The sequence below is a fragment of the Ruditapes philippinarum genome, unplaced genomic scaffold (assembly GCF_026571515.1).
Source record: "Ruditapes philippinarum isolate M1 unplaced genomic scaffold, ASM2657151v2 ctg10652_1_1_1_1, whole genome shotgun sequence".
In the NCBI taxonomy this organism is placed as follows: Eukaryota; Metazoa; Mollusca; class Bivalvia; order Venerida; family Veneridae; genus Ruditapes; species Ruditapes philippinarum.
The window spans coordinates 20,677-41,944 of NW_026858905.1; the positions used below are offsets into that span (position 1 = coordinate 20,677).

At 33.0% G+C, this 21,268-nt stretch overlaps 1 protein-coding gene across 1 annotated transcript; it reads left to right on the plus strand.

Moving 5' to 3' along the window:
• Positions 1-20,311, plus strand: LOC132754633 (E3 ubiquitin-protein ligase RNF13-like). The gene is made up of 11 exons (XM_060745291.1): positions 1-120; positions 1,971-2,068; positions 3,299-3,385; positions 4,027-4,143; positions 4,808-4,909; positions 6,286-6,367; positions 8,839-8,966; positions 14,690-14,783; positions 15,513-15,593; positions 16,064-16,270; positions 16,867-20,311. The coding sequence occupies exons 2-11, from the start codon at positions 1,994-1,996 to the stop codon at positions 17,274-17,276; spliced, it is 1,383 nt and encodes a 460-aa protein (XP_060601274.1). The 5' UTR covers positions 1-120; positions 1,971-1,993; the 3' UTR covers positions 17,277-20,311.
• Positions 20,312-21,268: the final 957 nt, after the last annotated feature.

The following is a 21,268-nucleotide window of genomic DNA, read 5'->3' on the forward strand; positions in this document are numbered from 1 at the left end:
ATGTTTCATAATCGGCGAGGTATTCCGAATAGTATGTCACAAGACGCCATCTTTGGGGAAAATAATAAATAAAAACACCAAAACAAAACATTCTTTCACACAGAACATATCGACAACCGGGTAAACAATAAAATGGTTTAGTTTGTAAAATGTTTGTTTGTTGTTTGACATTCTCATTTATGAATGTCATTAAAAAATTATGCATCATGTTGAGAAATTTTAATCGTTGATCGAAAGTTGACAAAAATGCAAGTTATCTGGTTATTTTTGAAAGTCCGAAAGTCCTCCGTTTTGAAAATGTTACACACCATTCGTGTCAGTTTCATTGGTTTTGATGTTCTTCTCAATAGCATTTTGAGTCACCGTTCCTGTGCTCGACAAGCCCATTGCTCGACCAATATTTCTATTTATTATTACAATTATTTATGTATAGTGGAACTCCATTGTATCGTGCTATTCATTATATCGATCTATTTACAAATCTTTAGATTTTTTGCAAAATACGTCACCTACTGATTGTTAACATTTATAACAGTGTCACGAAAATCTTTCGCATTTATTTTTGTGCAGTAAAATGATCGAAAACATGTTTCCAGTACCGTAAGACGTTGTAGATAATAAATAGACTTATAAATAATGTGTTCTTATTAAAAGTACATTTACTGTCTGTTAAAAGCTCCTAAATTTATGCTGACATTTTAAAACAGACATCTATGTTTCTAATTGACTGAAATATCTAACATAAAGATGGTTAAGGCTTCCCAAACTTAGGCTAACATAACATAACTGAGCGATTCTCACAATGCATCGATATAATGGCGTGACCTAATTCTTCAACCTGTTTGACATGTCTGTAAATATCCGTATATTCCAAAGCTAAAAACTATATATCAGTGATGTTTGCCATGTAAATATTATGACAAAAGGATCAAAATAAATGATACAAAATAAATATTCAGGGAGATTTTAATTTTGTTAATGCAGTTGTGATTTATGGGTAAATAGATCGATACAATGGGGTTACAGGCTAGACAACAGCCAAAAGTCTTGTTTATAAACTATATTACAAAAATAAAATAATATTTAATCAGAAAATAAGATTTAAATAAATTATATTAGATATTTAAGTATATCATTAATATCAGAATAATTTTGGTATACATTCCCATTTGGGAGTGATTCAGTGAAATGTATTTGTGTGAACCGTCTTAATAGTGAATTTGAAATGTCTTAATAGTGAAACATCTGTCTACTGCATTTTGGTAACATTTAGTAAAGTCACATGGCAGGGCTCGATGTTAAAGGTTGCTCAGACTGGGCAAGTGAAAAAAATATCATAAAACTAAAAAATTAAATATCAAAATCCAATTTAATGACACCAATAATTGTTCCAAATTACAATTTCAATCTTGATTAGACTTTATGAGAACATAATGGATCATATTTGTCTACTTTAATGCTGAAGCTCACAGCAGGAGCCAATACACGGCTGTCAACATGAAATTCATGAATATTTCAAAACTTAGTTAACATTGTATTAAAACCTCTAATTTAAGGTATTCTGACTCAGACCCTATTGAAGTTCCATTCACAACTTTAAGTTTAATTTAATGTAGCCAATATGTTTTTTGTTATGAACATTTGCCTATTTCTGGCTGTTTTTTTTTTTAACATTTGCCGATTTCTGGCTGTTGTTTTGTTGTTTGTTTTTTTTTGGGGGGGTGGAGGTGGTGGTGACTTTGTAGGAATCACTTTGTCCCGTCACTCCCATCTCGGTAATTTGAAACTTACCACATCAAAGAAATATCACAATGTAACTTTCCCTGTCAGGTTTCATAACTCTCATAGTTTGACAGACTTATTTCAACAAAGAAAATTTCCCAAAAATGTACCAAAGCGGCAATTGCTTTGTTGTTTATAAGAGAATAAACTGTGAGGTTATATTTGTTGTTGTTTGTTTATGTTTAAAGGTATTTGATGTGAAAGAGAAGATATGATAGGTTGGACACAGAAGGTTTATGGCCTTGTTGTGTTGATACTGGCTGTTACAAAGGGCAATGTTGTTGTGGTAAGTAATATATGTGCACTAAAATTCAAAATATGGTATTTCTTGTTGTTGCACCTATGATTCTGTGCTTGTGTCTTAAAAGTTCAAAGTATTTATTAAGTGGACATCAGATCATCACCTTAGTGCAGTAATGGGTTACCTACCAATGAATTATTTAAGGAGTTTACCCAATTATTGCACTAAGGTGACAAGATACTCTTAGACATAAGTATTGCATGATGGTTGACATATTAATATAATTATGGACATACTTTTAACATACACAAAGGAAAAAATATCCCCCAAACTTGATAAAGTCTCTTAAAAGCAGCATTTTTAGCTCGACTATTCGATAAGAATAAGTAGAGCTATTGCAGTCACCTGAGCGTCGGCGTCGGCGTAACCACTTATGTTAAAGTTTTTGTAATAGTTCAAATATTTTCAAAGTCCATTGACATATGGCTTTGAAACTTTGCACACTTGTTCACCATCATGACCCCAACCTGTAGACAGGAGGAGGTAACTCTATCAAGCATTTTGACAGAATTATGCCCCTTTTTCGACTTAGAATTTACGTTAAAGTTTTTGTAATAGTTCAAATATTTTCCAAGTCCATTGACATATGGCTTTGAAACTTTGCACACTTGTTCACCATCCTGATCCCAACCTGTAGACAGGAGGAGGTAACTCTATCAAGCATTTTGACAGAATTATGCCCCTTTTTCGACTTAGAATTTACGTTAAAGTTTTTGTAATAGTTAAAATATTTTCAAAGTCCATTGACATATGGCTTTGAAACTTTGCACACTTGTTCACCATCATTACCCCAACCTGTAAACAGGAGGAGGTAACTGTATCAAGCGTTTTTTTACTATCAAGCACTTAGAATAGTCGAGCGTTGCTGTCCTACCGACAGCTCTTGTTATCATTACAAGTTTTTTTTGTAAAAGTAGTATGTACAGCAAACAATAGAAATTTTGAGGCAAAAAATGGATCATAGTAATAATTCATACAAATATGATATGTCATAATAAGCATTTTGATAAAACATTTTGATATTCCACTTGTACAACTTTGCTATTTAAAGAGAAAAAACCCAAAGTAACCCAATGCTGTTCTAGCTTCTTAAGCAACACTATTTTTTTTATTTACAGTTTACTAAATGGTAAAGATACAAAATTTATAGCCTCATTTTAAAAGGTTGTTTATATGAAACCATTGAAATAAACACAGTCTTGTTTTATTTTTCAGAAAACAAATAATGGTTCTCAGACTGTGACCTACTTTTATGACAAGGCTGCTGCATTTGGACCTTCTATACCAGATAAAGGAATAGTGGTAATTTTTAAAATTTATTCTACGAAATAACAGACTAATCTTTATTGATAGACAACTGGGGGGGGGGGGGGGGAGGGTAATTTTTGGCTGTTTAGGAGCTCTGAAAAAATATGTGACTGTATTACACTTGTCATTTCTGTATAAAAAAAACACAGGAGACTTACTTGACAAAACTTCTGCAGGATATTGGTTATATTGCCAATATTTTGTTGCTGATATTGGATATTTATAATTTTGTTGCTGATATTGGATCTTTATAATTTTGTTGCTGATATTGGATCTTTATAATTTTGTTGCTGATATTGGATCTTTATAATTTTGTTGCTGATATTGGATCTTTATAATTTTGTTGCTGATATTGGATCTTTATAATTTTGTTGCTGATATTGGATCTTTATACTTTTGTTGCCAATATTGGATCTTAATAATTTTGTTACTGATATTTGATCTTTAAAATTGTGTGGCTGATATTGGATCTATGTAATTTTGTTGCTTATATTGGATATTTATAATTTTATTGCTGATAATTGAACATTATAATTTTGTTTCTGATATTGGATCTTTATAATTTTGTTGCAAATATTGGATCTATAATGAGTGAAAAGTGAGATAAGTTTTTAATCATTATTTTTCTTTTGCAGGGTTATGTATTCAATGTGAACCCACCAAATGCCTGTCGTCCAGTGAATCCTCCTCCAGACAACTTTACAAAATGGATAGCCCTGATAGCAAGAGATAACTGCACCTTTGTTGAAAAGGTATGTGTGATTTTTGATTGCTCTTTCTCTCTCTGTTCAGATGACCTGATTGAATTAAACAGTAAATTTGGTCTTTATCTTTACTGCATTATATTAACATTAATATGAATTTGACAGTCATGAAATAATTCTTCATGTTAGTGCAGAACTGTGTTGACTGAACTCCTACTGTTGCAAAATATTGAGGCAATCACTTATATGTGACTGCTGCAAATTCATGAATTCATTGTTTATATGGACATGTATAAATAGATGTTTTTTGTATACACCTTACATAATGGCCTGTTTTATTAGCATAAAACAATTTATATAAGGCCATATAATCTGTCAAATTTTTAATGCTTTTATAACTTATAATATTTCAAAATCAACAGAAGTTATACTTACATAGGGTTTCATAATGTTAGAAAGTCTCTGGGTCATTTCAAGACTGTTATTCAGTAGCAGCATGGCCAAGTGGATAACATGTTCGAGTAGTAATCTAGAGATTGTTGAATTAAATCTGTTATTCAGCAAAACATCAGTTGATAAAACCTAAGATATTGTTATGCTTTTGTGATTGTTCTTTTGTTGATAATTAAATATTTAGAGCAACAATTTTTTTTTCTTTGGTAAGAAATTTCGCAGAATGTGTTTATAAAATTTAAATTGTTTCCTATAACAGAGTCGTAATGTCCAGCGCCATTTTATGGCGGCCATTGTGTATAATTCTGAGAATTCATTGAACCGTGATGATCCCATTACTATGGGAGGCGGTAGGCGTCTTTGATTTTTAACCGATAATTTCCTCGCTTAATTTGTATACTACATCATGCTTTTTTGCTGATTTCACTGTGTCTATGACTATCTCTTCAAATATTCTCCTTGCAATTGACAATGGTACAGATACAGTCTAGTGAATCACTTTCTACTGATTTAGTTCAATGTAATATTTATAGGCGTGGGTTGTCTTGGTTTTTTTTTGTTTTTTTTTCCCCAACCTCCCGCTTGGCGTTCATTAGGCCCATACCTCTTTGTTGTGGTTTACGTGCCCTCGCAGGGTTTTCATTGTCTTATAACTTACTGAAGGTTATCATCATATCTTCCACGTCTGTGATGCCGAAGTTGTGGAGTGCTAACTGACCTAAGACCCGTTCAGTTAACTCTAGTGATTGCGTTTTTAGCTTAAAATTTATTCCCCTAGTATGTAGACTTAAATGATAAATTCCTGCACTATCCCATGGTTTTTATTTTCAACTGTCATGCAATGCAATTATTTGCAGTTGCTTACTGCCTTGTCCAGCAGCCTCTCTTTTATTATTCTCCTCTCTCTTTCATAAAAAAATGCATAGTAAATTATGTTTTTCTCTCGCTTTATTTTTATATTTGAAAAAATGAAATTTGTCATTAAATAGGTCGTCGGATTTCGGCGATTTTGTATTTATAGCAATTTTATTGCAGTCCAATTGAATTGAAATATATATTATTTCCCAAGTGAATTTTGTTTGTTTAATCTTGGGGACGTCTTTTGTAGACATTTAGCATGAGATCATTTAGATATCGTATGGGTTTTTCTTTTTCTTTGGGCCCCATTTTGGGGTTTACCATTTTTTAGTGTGAGTGATAGATGTGTGTGCCTATAAAATTGATAAATTATTACAATTCTAAATGTTAACACACTACGGTATAGTTTTCTTATGTTATTTTTATGCCTCTACCATTCCTCCCTGCCACGGAGTGTGAGGATTTTTAATGTCAGTGTTCACTTTTAGAATTTCCCTAATGAGTGTTTTGCTTATAAAGTTCATATTTTGTACAGAATTTGCATTAAGTTTGTAGTTTAATTGTATTTTTTGAAGATACTTCAGTGGAATTAAAAAAAAAAAAAAACTTAAATTAATTTTTGTATCTGAATTTTTATTAATTTAGTTTCTCTTTTTTGATGGGTCTTTAAAGATCCTGTGTTTACACTTCATATCAATTTTTGTGTTTATTATGTTTTTCTTAGCCCCTATGTCATAAAAACCTTTGTGGGATTCCCTCTTTAAACTTTAATTTTGAACTGTTACTTACACATATGTGTTGCTCCCCTGTATGCGTGTACAAAATGTGAACCAGTATTTTTCACTTCCTTTTATTACCACGGCACACCCTTCTTACCAGGTCCGTAATATGCAAAGTTGGTCAGTGGCTGCCATTGTTTACAATTACCATGATGAGAATGGCCTCATTCCCATGCCAGGAGGTAAGTTCTATAAATAGCTCTTCCAGAATTCACTATAATCTCTAAACCAAATACAGTTTTAGTATAATCTCTTAACCCTTGGTGCTTCTGCTTTATCATTACAGAAAGGAAACGTTTTCAACGTTATGGTCTGTGCTTGCTTATTGTTTTATCATATCACCATGGACACAATGCTTTTGGTCAACGAATGTCATGGAGGCTAATGCAGAAATAATATAAAGAATTTTGATGAAGATAAATGATTGCTATTCTAGTGAGACTGTACACTAACAGAAATATTAAGCTTGCTTTTGATTTTTTCTACTATTTTATACAATGATATGTTATTATTTAAATAATATTTCACTCCACACCTTTATTTTTTTTTATTCATATAACCTGCTTGATCATTGAAGATTTTAAGTGTGTAAAAAAAAAAATGTCCCCTGATTATGCTAGAAATTTTTCAAAAGTGTTTTTATTTTCATTTGTCATAATTTTGTTATTTGTGGACAGAGTTGATTCATACTTTGCCTATGCAACTCAAATGACTGTGAACATGGACACATATATAAAAATTCAAGTATGACCTTGATCTGTGAATAACTGTGTGAAGGTCACATTTATATGAAATTTTAGTTAGGGTCAAGTATGAAATTTTTATTAATTCTGTTTTGAATTTCTTAAGTAAAATATATATTATGCCACATCCATTTTATTAATTTTCTTATAGATATTCATTTTAGATGGAACAGGATCAAGATAACCCTCTCACCCTGTTATAGGCTCTGTCTTTACTGGTAATAGTGTTAAGTCTTGTAATCTATGCTTAATTTGTCATCCAATGTTTAGCCGCGAAAAGGGGCTAACATTAAAAATGTTGTAAATAGTTTCTACCGCTCTCCTAAGATAATTTTTTCAGAGATTATATTATTCAACTAGAAATTTTTAAGATCTCTTATTCATGTTTGAGAATTGGGACAAAATATCATAAGTGAAAAAGATCTCCGATATCAATCGATCTCACTTGAGTTTATCTGCCCTTGATATTCAGATTATGTGTATTTTAACGGATTTTGGCCATTTCAAGTGAATATTTATTTGAACAGTATTTATTCTGCTGCCCCTATCTACCTTATAAAAACCTCAAAATGTCTTTAAATAGTTTACAGGATTTGGTTAAGACATTATATTGTAAGCATCCTCTCGTTTTCCGTATACAGGGATTTTCCTATAATTTGATTTGCGAAAAATTCTAGGCAAAAACTTTGTATTTCTTTTGGATTTGTTTCTAGTTCGTTCAGTTTGGTAAACAATAAGAAATGATATGATTGTTTGAACATGTCTCTCATAATCACCCCCCTTAAAGGCATCATCCTTATAAATTAGGGAAAAAAAATATTAGTCAATAGTTTAGCAACATTTTCAATTTTTCTGTTTTGCATGCTCTTTAAAAATCATAAACAAATCCTGTTGTTCGCCAAATAATAGCAGACATCCCGATCTAGTGCACTTGCTTCTAAAATATTAAACTCCATTAGTTTTTTCATGATAGAGAAAGTCCTAATTTAGATTGTGCAGATATTTCGGTTGGTTTCTTTCATGGTGCCTGACCACTTGAATGAACCTGTGGCATTTTCCTACACCATCAAGTTTGTTTTAAAGCTGCCACACGCTTATATCAGTGTGTTCTAAAACTCTTCAAAATAATTAATTTGAAATGAAAGTTGAGTCTATAATCTTAACAATACACCACAATCCAAAACTGACCTTTCTTTCTTTTGTGACCCTGTGGTCTTTCCTTCTTTCACGTTTTGAAAACGACTTTTTTCCGTTTATCGAAATGGAGTCATAAACATATATAATTTCAGTTATCAGGTCACCATAGACAATGATGAGCCTGCATATTACATCAACCCTGTATTTTTTGTGCTGTTTGCTACAGTTGTTGGACTCTGCCTTATCATAATGATAGTGTTCTTGGTGAGAAACTACATGTATTGTTCATTATTTTTGTTTTGTGGTGAAAAAAATCTTTCATTGTATAGCTGTGTAGTAAATATTTCTCAATTTATGTCTGTATGGAATTCTAGTTTCGGAATGATATAGTTTATATATATTTAAGTTTAAAAGATGTTTTTCGAAAAATATGAAATATATGCATGACTTTGTATTCAAAGTCAGAAGAAATTCTTAATAAACATTTTCAAAGCTAAAGATATGTTAATGATAACAGGTAGCAGTTTCTAGATCTTAATTCAATTTGTTTATTACAGTTTGGGCTATTGCCAAACTCCTTTGGCTCTAGTCGGAAACTCTTTTCTACTGCCGCAAATCAACATGGGCTCCTCACACCCAATAAAAATATTAAGCTTAAAGACAATCCACTCCTTACTTCACAAGCCATACAGTGAAAACCATACCTTTGGCATGTGTTATAATAATACTTGTTACAAGGTGAACGAGACGAGAGCGAGAGAGTGCGAGGTGAGAAACTTGGCCTGTTAATTTCAGCTACAAGGTTTACATAGATGATAAAGAGGGCATTGATATCCCCTATATTCTCTGGCCCTTTGCTGTTGTCATAGGAACCTGTTTTGTTCTCATGTTTAGTTTTATGGTGAGAAATTATTTTTTTTTTACAGTATTTTTATGTACTAGTATGCGGATACAAACTTGCTTTCCTACATCTGTGACCGCAAATAGAAGACATATTATTGGCTTTTCTTTCAAACTTCTTAAATACTGTATACCTAGAAATGTTCGCGGATACAATATTTCGCGTTTTTCACAACGTCTGCATTTTTGCGGTGAAAAACTTTCGCGGATTTGAAGTAACTGCGAATTCCGCGAATATTAAGTCGCTACCGCCTAAATTACAGTTTTCTGAAGTCAACGGCTGAACAACGTACGGTATAAACCTACATGTATTTGATGTCCAAAACATGAAAAAATAATATTGAAATAAAATTATTCCCAGTCTCCGCCCCTGTATATGCGCATGCAGTTTAGCCAATTTTCCATTTATGAATGTCACATTAATGATGCCGCAATTCCTGCGATTTATGATTGACCTTAATATCTATAAAATAGAACAAGTGTTTTACTTAAAAATAGCAGGAAATTTACCGGTTTTTATTTTCAGTCCAGACGTTTGGATTTATGTAACGGCTATGTCGTGCTACTTTAACAGTATCATACTGTACATCGCTTTCATTATAAACAACATAACAGCTGTTTATTATGCCCCCGCCATGTAATGCCGGGGCATATAGTGTTACCCTGTTCCGTCCTTCCGTCCTTCCGTCATTCCGTCATTCCGTCTTCCGTCATTCCGTCATTCTGTCATTCCGTCATCATCAGTTTCCGTTCATTATCTAAGTAACGGTTGCACACATTCAACTCAAATTTGACATATGGATATGTCATGAGAAAATACAGGTCAAGTTCGAATTTGGTCATGGTTCGATGATTTTTGGCAGAGTTATGCCCCTTTTACTTTAAAATAATATGAAATTTTCAGTTTCCGTTCATTATCTCCCCAACGATACAAACACATTCAACTCAAACTTGACATATGGATATGTCATGAGAAAAATACAGGTCAAGTTCGAATTTGGTCATGGTTCGATGATTTTCGGCAGAGTTATGCCCCTTTTACTTTTGAAAAAATAATATGAAATTTTCAGTTTTCCGTTCATTATCTCCCCAAAGGTGCAACACATTCAACTCAAATTTGACATATGGATATGTCTTGAGAAAATACAGGTCAAGTTTGAATGTGGTCATGGTTCGATGATTTTTGGCAGAGTTATGCCCCTTTCACTTTGAAAATAATATGAAATTTTCAGTTTCCATTCATTATCTCCCCAACGGTACAACACATATTCAACTCAAACTTGACATATGGATAAATCAAAGGAATGCGCAGGGCAAGTTAAAATTTGGTCGTGGTTCAATGATTTTTGGCAGAGTTATGCCCCTTTCACTTTGAAAATAATATGAAATTTTCAGTTTCTATTTATTATCTCTCCCAACAGTACAACACATTCAACTCAAATTAAACATATGGATACGTTTTTGGAATGCCCAGGCCAAGTTCGAATATGGTCATGGTTCAATGATTTTGGCAGAGTAATGCCCCCTTTTACTTTGAAAATAATATGAAATTTACAGTTTCTGTTCATTATCTACCCAACAGTGTTACATATTCAACTCAAATTTGACATATGGATATGTCAAAGGAATGGGTAGGTCATGTTGGAATTTGGTCATGGTTCGATGATTTTTTGGCAGAGTTATGTCCCTTTCACTTTGAAAATAATATAGATACATCTTAGGAATAAGCAGTTTAAGTTTGAATTTGGTCGTGGTTCAATGATTTTGGACAAACTTATCTTTCTTGAATGTTGGAAAAATTTTGAACTTTCAGTTTCAGCACTCATACTTTTGTGGAAAGTTTGAATTTGGTCGTGGTTCAATGATTTTGGACAAACTTATCTTTCTTGAATGTTGGAAAAATTTTGAACTTTCAGTTTCAGCACTCATACCTTTGTGGAAATGTATGTAGCCATTATTTTGGCTACAAATATGAAATATGCTATTTTCAAAAGGTTAAGACTAAATAATTTCAGTGCTTTGAACATTGTATGAAAATGGTTTGTGTTAACATTTGAAAGTTTTAAGGGCTTTGAACTGCAAATGAAAAAAATAATTTGTGCAAACAAATTTGGAACTAAATATTATAACATCTGAAATTTTGGCTGCATGCGGGGGCATCCGTGGCATGATGACACATTTCTAGTTAATGTAGCAGTTGATCGCTATAGTATTTTTAACAAAAGATTACACCTACTCCAAGCAACTAAAATCCAAGTCATTCAATGTACGCAAACTGTAAACGCTTTTGTATACGCCGTGCTAGGAATAACAAAATAAGATGATATTACTAATAATTGAAATTTTTGTTCGGGGTCAATCACTTTACATAATTTTTATAGTTTCAAAGCACCTTGTTTATATGTTTTTGTGTGAGTAATTATAAAAAAATTTCGCTGTTTTTTTTTTTTTTATCGGTTGAAGCAAAATTTTCCGGGGGATTTTTTTAAAAAATTTGGGGTAAAAATTTTGCGGAATTGTCGCGAAAGGAAACTTGCAAAATCTTTTCGGTACGTATTACAAAAAAAAACTTTTTAGATTTAATCTTACTAATGATTGTACCTTAAAAACAATTTTTGGGGGGAAAATCCCTTTTGTTTGTTTTAAATAAAATGGGGGATCATCAAAAAAAAAAAATGAAATACAAATTTTGTTGGATTTTAAATTGTGGTTTGATACCAAAAAAACCCCAAAATTATTTTTTTTCCGAAAATAATAATTTTGCAGTATATGATTTTGGCCAAAGGTTGAAAAATTTAAAACTGGAGACTAGTCTTAAATTCTTGTTTCTGATTGGTTATTTGCTTCCAGGAATAAGAAATTGACCAATAATTAGAATTATTGCTGTTGCAGACTTGTCTTGAAATGTTTTCATCCTTGACCCCTATAATGTAGAAGTAAAATTAAATGGAAAAAGTTTGGCTTGTTATGATAATATGCTCTTTATTCCATAATTGTTTGTGTGATTAATTGTATTTATTGTTTAGTTTTTTTTATAGAAAGTTTAACAGAATAAAATAAATAACATGTGAAGTCTAGTGTATTCGCTGCTTCTTTCAGAAAGGCAAAGTTAAGACTTTAGAGAATTAAGAATGAAGACCTCTCTTTATAAACTTCCCTATGTTACTTGTGTTTGTCCGTAAAAAACAGACTTTTTATATCTAGGAATAAAGACACTGCTCTTTAAAAAAATTGCAACATTGACAGAAAGCTAAAGGGAATAAATTTGACTGATTAATTGATCATTCAAATACATGCAGCTATATTTTGTATGCCATCAATGTAGAGCCAGACCTGAGAAAACATCTGGGTAATCTTAACATGTAGTGATCTGTCGGTTGATGGATTATTTTGATATTTTAATGCCTCAAATTAAATTAAACAGTTTAAAGTCCCATTATGCCATCATTTTTATACGCCCGTTTGAAAAACAGGACGAATTATGGGAACGCCCCTGGCGGTCGAGCGGGCGGTGTCCAATTTTGTCCGGAGCATATCTCCGACATGTATGGAGGGATTTCAATATTACTTGGCACAAATGTTCACCATTGTGAGGCGGAGTGTCGCGCGCAAGATTCAGGTCCTTGCAGTCAAGGTCACACATAGAGCGGTCAAGGTCACACATAGAGGTCAAAGTTCAGATAAAAATATGAAGAGGTGTATATGGACCATTTAGTCATCATTTATTGAGGGATTGTAACACAAATGGTCATTATCAAGACTATGGCTGTGATACATATAATTTAGGTCAATATATACAAGGTCAAGGTCACTAAAGATGATGAAATATCCAGATTTTGTCCGGAGCATATCTCCTACACGCATGGAGGGATTTTAATGAAATTTCATAGAAATGTTCACCATTATGAGAAGCCATGTCACGTACATGAACTAGGTCTCTAGGTCAAAGGTCAAGGTCACACTTAGAGCTCATTGAAAAACGCTTGTCCGGAGCAAAACTTCCACATGCATAGAGGGATACCAATATAACTTGGCACAAATGTTCACCATTGTGAGGCGGAGTGTCATGCACAAAATTCAGGTCCCTGCAGCCAAGGTCAAGGTCACACATAGAGTTCAAAGTTTAGATAAAAATATGAAGATGTGTATAGGGACGATTTAATCATCATTTATTGAGGGATTGTAACACAAATGGTCATTATCATGACTACGGCTGTGACACATGTACTTTAGGTTAATATATGCAAGGTCAAGGTAACTAAAGATGGTGAAATATCCAGATTTTGTCTGGAGCATATCTCCTACATGTATGGAAGAATTTTTATAATACTTTATGGAAATGTTCACCACCATGATATGTATTGCTCCATGCATGATCCAGGTCTCCAGGTCAAAGGTCAAGGTCACACTTAGAGCTCATTGAAAAACGCTTGTCCGGAGCAAAACTTCTACATTCATAGGGGGATTTCAATATAACTTGGCACAAATGTTCACCATTGTGAGGCTGAGTGTCGCACGCAAAATTCAGATCCCTGCGACCAAAGTCAAGGTTACACATAGAGGTCAAAGTTCAGATAAAAATTTGAAGATGTGTATAGGGACCATTTAGTCATCATTTATTGATGGATTGTAGCACAAATGGTAACTATCATGACTACAGGTGTGACACATTTAATTTAGGTTAATATTTGCAAGGTCAAGGTCACTGGAGATGATTAAATATCCAGATGTTGTCCGGAGCATATTTTCTACATGCATGGAGGAATTTTAATGTTACTTTATAGAATTGTTCACCACCATGAGACGTAGTGCCCTGCACATGAACCAAGTCTCTAGGTCAAAGGTGAAGGTCACAGTTAGAGCTCATAGAAAAACGCTTGTCTGGAGCAAAACTTCTACATGCATAGAGGGATTTCAATATAATTTGGCACAAATGTTCATCATTGTGAGGCTGAGTGCCGTGCATAAAATTCAGGTCCCTGCGACCAAGGTCAAGGTCACACATCCTGTGCATATCTTCCCTACTGATTTGTTTTAAGGTTCATTTAACAACACAGTGCCAAGAATAAAAACTTGCTTGCTAGATAACACTTATCCATAATGCCCCCATCTCCATCTAAAGCTTTCGTAAACGGGCGTATTTTGTGACTATGGCACCCTTGTTTCTTTCTCAAAATCTGTTTATTATTGGTATCTTGTTACAGTTTCCAAAAATATAACTCTATTGCAATATACCTGAACTACATTTTGCATCATTAACTCTGTTGGCAATTAGTATAGTTATAGTGAATTATTATTTTGTATGGAACTCCAAGTACTACTTTTTTACATTTTGCTACTTTCATGACATAACTGTATATTCAGCCCTTATTTTTCACCTGTAAAATATCTTACATGCTCTTAATCCATTATTTAAACATAATTACAAACACATGTTTGACATTTCTAAAGAATTAAAACAATATAGATCTCTGTGGCATAATGTGCCTTTAAGATAACAAACAGAACATGTTTGTTTTTTGTTGTTGTTTTTTCTTCTTCAAAAGACTATTATAACTACTAAAAAAACTACTATAACTATATCTTATTTTAAAGCACAGAGTTGTCAATTTTTGCTATAGTTATTGAATCTTAATTATCATATCTATGTTGTTGTTAAGATAATTTTGTAGATCTGTTGTTGTTGTTGTATCATTTGATGATATTTTGTGTAAACTGTTACAGGTTGTAAAGTGGTGCCGAGACTTCAGAAGAAAGAGACGATCTCGATTGTCGGCCAAACATCTTAAGAAGATACCTGTTAAAAAGTTTAAGAAAGGTAAATAGATGTATTTAAAATGAAAATCGTAACGTTTAGAATCTATTCATATATTAAAATGATTGTACTTAGACACATTTACACTGTACTTATTTCCAAAATATAAGTATTATATATTATCAAATTATTTACAAAATAATGTAGCAAGTCAATGGATAGGTGCAATACAGAAGTAATTCCTTCATTATGTAATATAAGTTACAGCTGTTTCGCACCTGTACGCTGTGTGTTTCAAATCCTGACGTGGACTATTGTGTGAGGAAGCTATACAGCTAGCTTACACAAAGTGGGTGGTTCTACCTGGGTGCCCGTTCATGCCTGAAATAATGTATGGAAGAGCACCCAAAGTCTTCCTCCACAAGTAAAGCTGGAAAGTCACCATATGATCTATGCTGAGTTGGTGCATTGTAAAACCCAACCAAAAATAAAAATGAAAAAAATTATTTATTGCATATAATGTAGAAGTACACAATTGAGCCGCGCTATGACAAAACCAACATAATGGGTTTGCGACCAGCATGGATCCAGACCAGCCTGTGCATCCGCGCAGTCTGATCGGGATCCATGCTGTTCGCTTACCAACCCTATTATATTTTTAGAGAAACTCATAGCCAACAGCATGGATTCTGATCAGACTGCGCGAATGCGCAGGCTGGTCTTGATCCATGCTGGTAGCAAACGCACTATGTTGGTTTTGTCGTAACGCGGCACGTATATTGACTATTGTAGGAGATGAGTATGATGTGTGTGCTATATGCCTGGATGATTACGAGGAAGGAGATAAACTCAGACTTTTACCTTGTAGCCATGGTAACCATTTTATCTCTTTCTTTATAACTTCATGATTGCCTTTTGTGTTCTATGTATTTCTTCAAGTTCACTATAGCTGCAATATTTCTTTCTCAGAAATTATTATTTGTGCCCTTTATAAGACAGTTTAATAGTGGAATCAGATTCACCTTTGCATTGTTAAAGAATCTGGTAAATGAATTATGGATGTAATGTAAAGGAAGAAAAAACAAATGCAACATGGTCAGAAAAATAATTTTACTTTTGTGATTCAAGTTAAAGAATTATATGAAACTTGTGTCAGATGGTTTAGCCAGCATGTATATTGTTCAGAATTCTAAGTAATTGAACTCAGAAATCATTTGAAAATCTGATTACATCTAACAGAAACTTTTATTTTAAAGCAGGAACAGTATGTTACTTGATATACAATTTAGTAGGTACAAGGATGTGTATGCACATAAAGAATTACTTGTATTAAATATTTTCAGTATATCATACAAAGTGTATAGATCCATGGCTTACAAAAAGTAAGCGTAGTTGTCCAATCTGTAAACGTAAGGTGATACCGGGGGATGACCCCGACAGTGACAGTGATACCTCGGAGGGTGAGGAGGACTCGCCCTCAGAAAGAACTCCCTTGCTGGCGGGAGGATCGAGTGGGTCCAGTGAGAGAAGGTCAACTTTTGATAACTCAGGTATGGTGTTAAATATGCATCTTTTTTATGCTATCATTTAGGTAGATAAGCCCTTCTCCATTATTCCTGCAGTCCTGGTGTCACACTTACTATTTATAAACCTGAATAAACAGTGGAATAATGGGGGCATCTGTCTATAATAGACACATTTCTAGTAGTTGTTGGATATTTTCAGTGAAATACAATATAAAAGCATGAAACGTAATGATAATGTGTTAGAAATCTTAAATTATTTTATACAAAATTTATTTTTTGTTTCTTGCATGACATGTTCATTTGAATATTTTATTAAAAGAAAAAAAAAAAATAACCAGATCTTTTTACTTGCATGTTGTTATGAAAGTAGGATGCACTTTACTGTTCACAGAACTGTTACTGTCAGTTCTAAAAAAAAAAAAAAAGAACATGGTATTGTAAAAATCAGGAATGCCAGTTAGGTATTGTTATATAGGTTATGCAACAGTTACCATGGAAACAGGGGAGTGGTACATAAAGGCAATGAGTAAAACAAATCTTATGTGCGATTATAGCACTAAACTGAAATTAGAATAAATCTTTAATAAGTTAATGCATTTATAGCTTCTGTCTGTTTTCAGGGTTACCACAAACTGCTAGACAACCTCATGTATCACATGTAAATGAGAACAGAAGCCACACTTCCAGTGATGATTCTGACCAATCAGATTCTGAGATTGGTGCTGTGGGTGGAGTCAGGCATGTCAATCTTTCTAAAAACAACCCACTTTTATCTTTACCTAAGTCATCCAATCAAAATGGAGATAACAAAGATTCGACCAATCAGAAAGAGAGTCTTGAAACTTCAGCCAGTCACAGTGTTGATGCTGTCATAGAAACGAGTGGAGGGGCAGATAACTCTGGTTTTGATGATACAGATGTGAGTAGTTGTAGTTCAGGGGAGGAGCCAGAATTTCATGTCCCGGAAAGTGATGTCATTTTTAGCGAGCCAAGCAAAAAAGATGAAAAGAAATCAAATGGAGTAGTCTAAAAAATGGAACAATAGGTGATTAAGGTATTGAAACTTTAATGTTGAATTAATGTAGGTATGTTTAGAAATTATATACATGTTAATGAGAATGATTGTTTAACTTTCCTTTACCTTAATGAATGTAAATTGAGGGGTAAGTCAAATGTGAGAGGTTGAAATTATGTTAATTTAAATAAACAGAATTATTTTTGGCATGTGTGGGTGTACTTTTTTTGTGCTCACTTGATAATTCTGGAATATATCCACAGACGCCGGCATCCGACAGTCTGTCAGTCATATTACAAGTATCTAGTAACAAAAATCCTTTCATTGATGTATGGAATTTCTAAACATACCTATGTACAATACATGTATTTGTAAATTCTATTTCCAACCTTTTATAAGGGAACTCATTTTGTAGTAATTTTTATATACTCTTGTTTGATATGATGTATGATTTGAGCTGCGTCACGACAAAACCAACATAATGGGTTTGCGACCAGCATCCGCACAGTCTGATCAGGATCTATGCTGTTCGCTACCAGTTTCTTTACTTGTTATAGGGCCTGTAAGCGAACAGCATGGATCCTGATCAGACTGCGCGAATGCGCAGGCTGGTCTGGATCCATGCTGGTCGCAAACACATTATGTTGGTTTTGTCGTGACGCGGCTCATTTGTATTTGTAAATGATTTTTTTAAGGACTTGTTTTAAATGTGAAAACTGAAGTGTTTTTTATGATTTTGTCATGAAAATAATGTTTGTTTCTGAATTTCCTCAAATTTTGGTGTATTTATTTTCGTTTGTCAAACTTTAATGGCAGTTACTATATATCAATCCATAGAGGAGTCGAATTTTTCAGATTTCCATCACAATTACATTACAGGCTTCAGTGTATTAATTTTTATTTGGGAACCTATTCATATAATATTTTACGGGTTGGATTAATGTTTTGTTTATTATTTTAATTCATCATTTTTTCAGGCATTTGAGAATTTCATATCCATCAGTATCAGGTGTAAGGTTATTAATATTTTCATTTCAGGAGCATAAATTTTAATCTACTTATCTCTAGTTTGAAAAGTTTACTAAATTGAAGGACAAATGGTGAATTCAGAAATAAACATTTTTTTTCTTGTATGGTCAAGAAAAACATAATAATGAATGAGGATATTCTATGTTTATGAAGTTTTTATCAATTGAACTGTGATTTGTACACCATAAACTTGCCCAAAGCTTAATTTTTTCAAATGATTTTTTTTTTCTGAAGTTAAAAACTTAAGTTGAGACAGTGCACAGTGCTGTGTTGTTATTAATACATGCACATCAAAAATTATGCAAACTTCATATTTCTAATATTTATTTTGAAAGGCATGCTGTTATAATTTTGTTTTTTATTGTCGCTTAATCCTTGCTTAAACTTTCATGGACTTATCCTGCTAAAGTTTTTGTACCAAACTTGCCAGGTTTTACAGTTGGTACGGTATGTCATCAGTGAAAGGGATGTTCGAAAATAATAGAATTTAGCAGCTGTTAGGTTAGAGTTTGGTCAAAATACATTCCCAAATCATGATTGATTTTAGCTGTTGTAACTAGGGTTAAAGATGTGACAAGTTTTTCATTACACCACTTGAACTTCACCAATGTAAAGTGAAAATAATCAGGTTTAAAAATTGGTTAAAATTTTAGACCTAACTTTGATCTAGATTTTTATCGTCATGAATGAATACAAGGCCTGATCATTTTGCCCCCAATAAAAAAAAAGCTTACTGTGATTGGGTGCTCTTTTGATTCTAAGGTCTTTGTTAAGTAGATGAACCGACATGAGATCATAAGGTCATAGGTCAAGGTCAAATTGAAACTTGGTCTAGTCAATAAATTGAGACATAGTTAGTCTAGGTTTTGTCAAACTTTATATCATAGGGACATTGCCTGTGGCCAGAAGTGTTGATTTCAAGGTCAGTAAGTCATAGGTCAAGGTCACTGTGAAACTTACTGTAAAATTCTTGTTAAATCAATATAGTTTCATGAGTTATAGTTTTGAAACTTACTATAATTATTATATTTTATTTAATAATATAACAAATTGACCTTTATGAAATATGCATAAGTAAATATGTAACCAAGACAGGCAAATGAAGTGGGGTATGAGTGTCCTGTGAACACACTGCTATAAGTATATCATGTTATCATACTTTCTTTCAAGAATGAATTATTTACAATGTGCTTTTTTAACATACTTTATTGTTAATATATATTCTATTTGTAGCCTGGTTTAATTGTGATATATTTCATGATATTTTGTTGATTTTCTGTTCATTTAATGAAATTTTGTTATTTGTTTTTGCTTTAGATATTGTTGTTGTTGTATTTTATGTAAACTATAGTCACAATGCATGTGCTGGATATATTATTAGAATGACAAAATAAGTAAAGATGTAAGTGTAAGTCAACTAGTGTAAGCGCTTTTATGCTGGAAGATGTAACTTTAATTTTTGTCTGACAAAATACATACCATAGCATAAAGGGACTCCACTGAGGTTTTCTTGACATGACAGGACTGGAAATAATATTTTAAGATTTATGTTCCATTTGATGTAGGTCTAGACCAATAACTTGTGTGCCAAATTTTGGATCATTCAATCGCTCAATTTTCCAGAATAATTATTCTTAATGTGAAAAAATGATCAAAAATTGTTGCAATGATTTCCACTCAAATTGGGCTAAGAATAGCAAAAAAATATTATTTTCAATTTATTTCTTTTTATATTTCTTAATTATCATTTGCATATCTTTCTGTTTTAAGTGCCCCGGCTGATTTATGTTAGAAATTAAATGTTACATTTTAAGGCTTTTGACCACAGTGGAGTTCCTTTAAAAGAAATGTAGGTACAAAGAGTCTTATATGATCTTTTTCGAAAAGGATAGAAATATGAAAAATTTTTAGTGTAAATACATTTCCATTGTCAAAGATGTGCCAATGAATTTAATCAAAGATTGATTTAAATATTTAAAGAAGAAAAAATACTTTATTTTGTTGAAATTTTTTTAACTTTCTATTAACCCATTACTTCATATACACGCCTTTTAACGCCTTTTTCACCCCCCCCCCCTTTTTGTTGTCTCAAATGATGAAAAAATGCCTTATTTAGGCCCCAAACACTTGTTTTTGTTTGAGAAATGTTGTTAAAAAAGTGACCTCTTTTTCGGCGCGGCCCCCCAACCAAAAGATACATCAGGGGGTTGCCAGAAGGGGGATGTGCCCCCTTCTGTTTGGGGGGGGTTTGAAGGGGGGCGGAGTCCCCCTCATCGCCAAGAAAATTTTGGACTTGTGAGAGGCTGTAAATGACCCCAGATTGATCATAAGGTAACGTGTAACCAACGCTGAAAAGCATTTGACTCTATCTCAATCCATTGAGAAGTTGCAGCACTTTGAAATCAATTTTGATGGAAAAAATCAACGCAAAATAGTGATTTTTGGCAATTTTTAGATGTCCCCTCGTTGCCATGGTAACAGAAAATTTAAGCCTGAGCATGTTGTTGCAAGGGCAATGGTCCAGTCAACATTTGTGCCAAGTTTGATTAGTGTTAACGTTGAAGCAGTTTTTATAGTATTATAGCAATTTGAACTTGTAACGGGAGACTTTTCAATGAAAACAGCCATTTTTCACAAAATGCTCATGAAGTAATGGGTTAATGAAAAAAATAAAAAAAATCTACAAAACAACAATTTTTCTTCAAATTTATATGACAGGCCATGTTTAAACATGAAAAAACGCGATTTAGGGTAATTTCAAGTATTTTCATCATTTTCTGTTAACCCATTACTTCATATACACGCCTTTTAACGCCTTTTTCACCCCCCCCCTTTTTGTTGTCTCAAATGATGAAAAAATGCCTTATTTAGGCCCCAAACACTTGTTTTTGTTTGAGAAATGTTGTTAAAAAAGTGACCTCTTTTTCGGCGCGGCCCCCCAACCAAAAGATACATCAGGGGGTTGCCAGAAGGGGGAT

Coding starts and splice junctions, on each gene's coding strand:
- LOC132754633 (XM_060745291.1), top strand. CDS start 1,994: ATGATAGGTTGGACACAGAAGGTTTATGGCCTTGTTGTGTTGATACTG. Junction 4,910..6,285: donor TGGGAGGCGGTAGGCGTCTT/TGATTTTTAACC, acceptor CCTTCTTACCAG/GTCCGTAATATGCAAAGTTG. Junction 8,967..14,689: donor TTCTCATGTTTAGTTTTATG/GTGAGAAATTAT, acceptor AAACTGTTACAG/GTTGTAAAGTGGTGCCGAGA.